Below are 6000 nucleotides of genomic sequence, written 5' to 3' on the forward strand. Positions count from 1 at the left end.
TTAAATATGTTAAAAATATAAAAATAAAATAAAAAATAAAATTTGTAACAGTAGAGATGTCCAATACTCAAAACTGGACTGTATACTAGCAGTACTACCCTATACAAAATCATTCGGTTAAAAAAAAAAAAAAAAAAAAAAAAAAAAAAAAAAAAAGATATACAAGATCATCGTATATATTCATCATGGTTAAAAAGTTGACATCGTGTGATTCGTGTCATTACTGAGAGGTAACCTATTTTTTCCGTACATCGAGAGGGCGTCGATCGATTGTCCTTTTTATTTTTGGCCGGCCGTTACTTTTTTCATGGAAGGTGGTTCATCGATTGAATTTTTTTATTTTTTTTATTTTACTTAATTGTTAAGAATTTTAAAATTACAGACATACATATATATTAGAGAACGGTTTCGAGTACGTTAGTTTTAGAGTGCATCTAATATAATGATTTAAATAAAAAAAATAAAAAAATCAGTAATTTATTTGTCTGCAAAAAAAAAATACAAGGTTAAAGAAAAAAAAATAAAGATTAAAAAAAATCTAAACTTTAACAAAGTATGAGCATTGATCTGCATCCATATTAATTATTAATTTACTCTCTATATAATAATAAAATTTTATTAACTTTTTATTTAAAAAAAATTGAAACAAAAACAAAGGAAAATAAGTACACTGTCAGAAAAAAAATGACATGAAAAAAAGACGTCAATTCATGTGCGCCGCGGGGCTATTAAGGATCTTTTGGTAAAACACGAATCTTTATTAAATTCTATAAGGGAGCTACACGTCAAATGGTTAAGGGTCTTAAGGATCTTTGGTAAAACAAGATCCTTCATTAAATCCTACAAGGGAGCTACACTTACGTCAAATGGTCAAGGGTTTTAAGGGTCTTTTGGTAAAATAGAACTTAACGGACTTAACGGAAAAACAACAAAAGTTAACGGAAAAAAAAAATTACTATTTACAGTTAGATAGCCATTTATTATAATATACTAGCAGTGGCTAAACGTGCAAAACACGTTTGCCACATCTGCCTAATTGAAGAAAAAAATAAAGTGTGACTTCAAATATTAAAATAGTCTAATACATAAAAGAGGAATTACTGTTTATTCATGTTCATCATTTATTATGGAATTTAAATTATATTAAAAATTCAAATTAATTAGATAATTCTATTCTCTTAAAAATGTTCAGTAAAACTTCATCATTTATTTAATGATAAAAAATTAATATGTTATAAATTAAAGTTGATTTTAAGTGTATGATATAATATTTATATTTTAATTATCTATTTTATGTTAATTTAAATCAATATTTAAACCTCTACCGTTAGATTAAATCTGAAGATTCAAGATGAAGGGTTGGGATTTAAATCCTCAAACCTAACATTTTCCCTCACTTTTCCTTTTTCTCTCTCTCCTTCTTCATGCACGTCTTCCCTCTCTCTCATCCGATCTCCTCCCTCAAGCAATCTAACACCGTCATGCGCCACCCTGCGGCGTAACCGACCATCCCATCGGCTTCCCCTCATGCCGGCAAGCAAAGCCCACCATCAAAGCCCCTTGGCAGCTCATCCCTCAGCCGCATGCAAGCAACCTGAAATGGGTCTCGACATACGGGTTCTCCACCCTTGCGCCATTGCGGCTCAGCCCCAGCTCCACCAAGCACCACCACCGAGTTCCCCTCACGCCGTGAAGCACTTCCATGAACCCACCACCTGTAGCTCCTCCTTAGCCCCACGCACGCAGCCCCTCTACATGCACGGGTTTCTCCCTGTAGCGCCGCCGTTAGCCACCCCTACGGCACCGCACCAACACCACCAGCCTCGTCCTTCGTCGACGACTCCTTCACTTCCTCATTTCCTCCAGTCGACGACCCCTGATTTGTGATTTGTGTGGTAATTTTGTGATTTGTATGGTGATTTATGTGGTGATTTTTTTGTGAAGATTGAGAGAGGGACGAGTATGTAGAGACGAACGTAAGGAGAAGAAGAAAAGCATAAAACAATTTTACTATTTATTACTGTCCATTCCTGTTCATTCATTTATAACCGCTTTTTAGTATAAGGGAGATCATATATATTTATACATATGTGTGTGTAATTTTGATATTCTTATGATCTGTATTTATTAATTTTTTCTTCGACAGATCATGAGAGTCAACACTCAATCTAAGTACTGCCTAGCTAACGCGCGCAATAACGTTAAATTTGTTAATTATGGTTATAGCTGTCGGGGCTTCTTTCCATCATATGCATTAAAAACGACAAAACCTACGAAGAAAATAACCATTTTTGAAGGATAAAGAAATATTCAAAGAGACATTATGTATAATATCACCCGATAAACCCTCTAGCTATATACGGTAATATATTGACTCTAATAGCAGCTAAAATTAGAGGACAACAAATAAATATTTGTGATAGATTATTTGATATGAAAATAACTATTTATAACGAAAACAAATTCATCTTAACAAGAAATAGATATTTTTATATAAAATAATGAATTATAATTAAACATTTTTTTTTTTTTTTTTTTTTTTTTTTTTTGTAGTGGCAGCACGTACAACTCGCTGAATTAAAGGAATTAAGTTCGTCCCGATCTGCAAAATCAATGCGTTTCTGATGATCTACCCCCAGCAAACGTACAGATTAAAGAACCAGTTCTTTAATCTGTCCCTAAAGCAAAAGGATGTATAGAATTAATTTCTTCTCTCTTATAATTATTGTTCTTTTCCCTTTTTCCACCTCTTACGTATACGGATAAAGCTAAGCTTTTTTCTCTGTGATTGGATGAATTCTCTTTTCTTTTCTCCCCCATTTTTTGTAATTTTCCAGTGCCCATTCCAATCATGGTGCTATAGAAGTAATTTTAGGAAATTATAAGAAGATCAATAATACAAGGAGAAGACGTTAATGTACGTACGTACGTACGTACGTACAACTACACACAGTACTCTTATCTGATCTTTTATATATTCGCTCGCTGATCGCTCTCCAAATATTCATGAAGTCCGGGCCGGCCGGCAAGATGAAGCAGTACCGGTTATGTCGAGGTTCCAACTGGCCGAAGAACATTCATTGGCTAATGCCATGGTCGTGGTCTCCAGTACCTAATTACCAGAAACGTCCAGCGAAGAAGCTAATTATTAGAGAAAACTCATGTGCCATGAAGGAGTCATTGCTTGCCGGAGATCATCAGCTGTCCGATGGCAGGAGTACTAGTACCACTACTGGAGTGCAAGTAATTCCTAAGGGGTTCTTGGCAGTGTATGTTGGGACGACAGAGCTTAGGAGGTGTGTGATTCCAACGAGCTACTTGTCGATGCCGGATTTTAGGATTTTAATGGAGAAGGCGGCTGATGAATATGGGTATGAGCAAGAGGGAGGGCTTAGACTTCCTTGTGAGGAAGAAGATTTTAAGAAGATATTATTGAAATGTTAGGCCAACTCCAAGTATACGCGCGACAGAAAGCAGAACAATTATAAGAAGGTCATGAAGGTCTTATATATACGTACGTACGTATATGGGATCATGACAAGGTACTGCATATATGCATGCATGGTGGTCGGAATTAATCAGTATTAATCCGATCGTGATCTTGCATGCATGCTGCAGGTTCAATCAATTCCAAGTTAATTTCCTTCTCCTTCAAAATCAATCTTAATTTCTTGATTTTTAATTAGGTCCATTAATATATACATGCACACGATGAGCTGAGCCACTTGCATGCGCTTCACGATGCGCTTGTGAGCATTATTATTTTTTTAAAAAAAATATTTGTCTTAATATTTAATTTGATCTGTAAATTAAGTAATTTTCCTAATTACATAATTAATATATATTCAATATTATGAGAATTTTATATAACTTATTTTGGGTAGGAGCTAGGAAAAACTCATCATGCATGTACATGATGTACTAGTACTACTCATGCATGGCCGGCCAACCAATTATTAATTAACTAGTGCTAGCCCCTACACATGATGATCATGATTCATGATCATCAGTTTGTTAGCATATAACATTTTATTCCTTATTCATTTACTGTAAATAGGTTCAGAATACTCTAGAAGTTAGGTTTTGTTTATTGTCAGGAATACCCCTGCCTTTTGTAACAGATTTGATTATCCTCTATATGTGTATAAATACACCATATCTCACTAATGAATATACGAAGGAATTCATGAAAATCTCCCAGGCTTACATGGTATCAGAGCTGCTCGACTAGCAGTCTCGTGATCCATGGCCTCCCTTCCCTCTCCTTTTGCTTCCATCATTTCCTCGTTTTCACACGTAGTCACCCTTAAACTTACTACTGAGAATTATCTGCTATGGAAGGTACAAATATCTGCTTACCTTAGAGGTCAAGATCTCTACTGCTATGTGGATGGTACCTTACCTTGTCCAGCAAAATTCCTTATTGCTGCTAACAATGAAATACCACAAATCAGCTCGGACTATAAAACTTGGGTGAGAACAGATCAACTGGTTCTCAGTGTTCTATTCTCATCCCTTTCTGATTCGGTCATAGGTCTTGTTTTATTAGCCTCTACATCTTACTCTCTCTAGAATTCCATTTCCTCCATGTTTGCCTCTCATTCACAGGCGAAAGATTTTCATCTTCGCTTTCAGTTAACTAATCTTTCTCGTGGTGAGCATACTATCACTGAGTATTTCGGTAAGGTCAGATCCATAGCAGATAGCCTTCCCTCCACAGGTAAGCCTTTTCCAGACAAAGAACTTGTCACATACCTGCTCACTGGGTTAGGTCATCTCTATGAACCCTTTGTCACGTCTATGACCACCCGTTCTGACCCCATCTCTTCCCACGAACTATATCAAATGCTTTTCATACATGAAAGCAGACTTGCTCACATTTCTAAGCAAACTCTAGAACCCTCGGCCAACTTTAGCTCTCATGGTTCTACTGGAGGTCGATACCAGAGAGGTAGATCTAAAGGTAGACAAGGTAGAGGTCGCAGAAACTACTCGAACCGTGGTGGTCATTACACACCCAATCTCTCTGGACACACTCATCAAACACCCGGTGGTGATCGCCCCACTTGCCAAGTTTGTCAAAAATCAGGGCATGTTGCCCTTCAATGTCGGCAAAGGTTTAATCACTCATATCAAATGCAACCTCCTCCTTACTTCTCAGCAAACTATACATCCAGTTCTCCCACCCAAGCTCCATCCTCCAACCATCAAAACTACAACTCGGATACCACCTGGTATCCCGATTCTGCCACGACCCACCATATCACCAATGACCTCTCTAACCTCAATCTGTCAAGTGTGCATTACAATGGTACTGAAGGCATTCGCGTGGGTGATGGATCGTGTCTCCCGATTGAACACATCGGTGACTCTACTTTTCTCTCTAACTCTTCCTCTTTTCTTTTACATAAATTACTTCATGTTTCGAATATCTCCAAGAACCTTGCTTCTGTACTTCAATTCTGCAAAGATAATCTTTGTTTTTTTGAATTCCACGCAAACCATTTTTGTGTGAAGGACACTCGGACGGGGAGATCCCTCCTCACCGGACCAACGCTTAACGATCTCTATGCTTTTCCTTCAATAAAAATGACATCTGCTTCAACCCATCTGGGAGAGAAAACCTCCATCTCACAGTGGCACCGACGACTCGGACATGCTTCCCTTGATCTTGTGTCTAAAATTCTGCACACTAAGTCTTTGTCCTCATCTCGCAGAGAAGATTCCTCTTTTCAATGTTCAGCTTGTCCTCTTGCAAAGGCCCACAGACTTCCGTATACGTTGAGCTCGGCCCAATATAAAAGGCTTTTAGAAATTGTTAGTGCTGACCTTTGGGGTCCATCTCCTGTAATTTCAAAGAATGGGTTCAAATATTATATATCCTTTGTGGATCACTTTACCCGTTTCACATGGATTTTTCCATTAAAATTAAAATCTGATGTTATTCAAATCTTTAGGGAATTTTTACCTTACATTGAACGTCTTTTTAACTCAAAATTG

The 6000-nt window shown here is 37.0% G+C and overlaps 1 protein-coding gene across 1 annotated transcript; it reads left to right on the forward strand.

The window, feature by feature from the left end:
- The first annotated feature begins 3006 nt into the window (after window positions 1–3006).
- LOC121247431 (auxin-responsive protein SAUR22-like) lies at window positions 3007–3444 on the forward strand. Its single transcript, XM_041145783.1, has one exon. It carries the CDS (start codon window positions 3007–3009, stop codon window positions 3442–3444), a length of 438 nt encoding a protein of 145 aa, XP_041001717.1.
- Window positions 3445–6000: the final 2556 nt, after the last annotated feature.

This window comes from Juglans microcarpa x Juglans regia, chromosome 1D, assembly GCF_004785595.1.
Source record: "Juglans microcarpa x Juglans regia isolate MS1-56 chromosome 1D, Jm3101_v1.0, whole genome shotgun sequence".
In the NCBI taxonomy this organism is placed as follows: domain Eukaryota; kingdom Viridiplantae; phylum Streptophyta; class Magnoliopsida; order Fagales; family Juglandaceae; genus Juglans; species Juglans microcarpa x Juglans regia.

Bases quoted from the DNA above. Each gene is read 5' to 3' on its own strand.
- LOC121247431 (XM_041145783.1), top strand. From the start codon at position 3,007: ATGAAGTCCGGGCCGGCCGGCAAGATGAAGCAGTACCGGTTATGTCGA.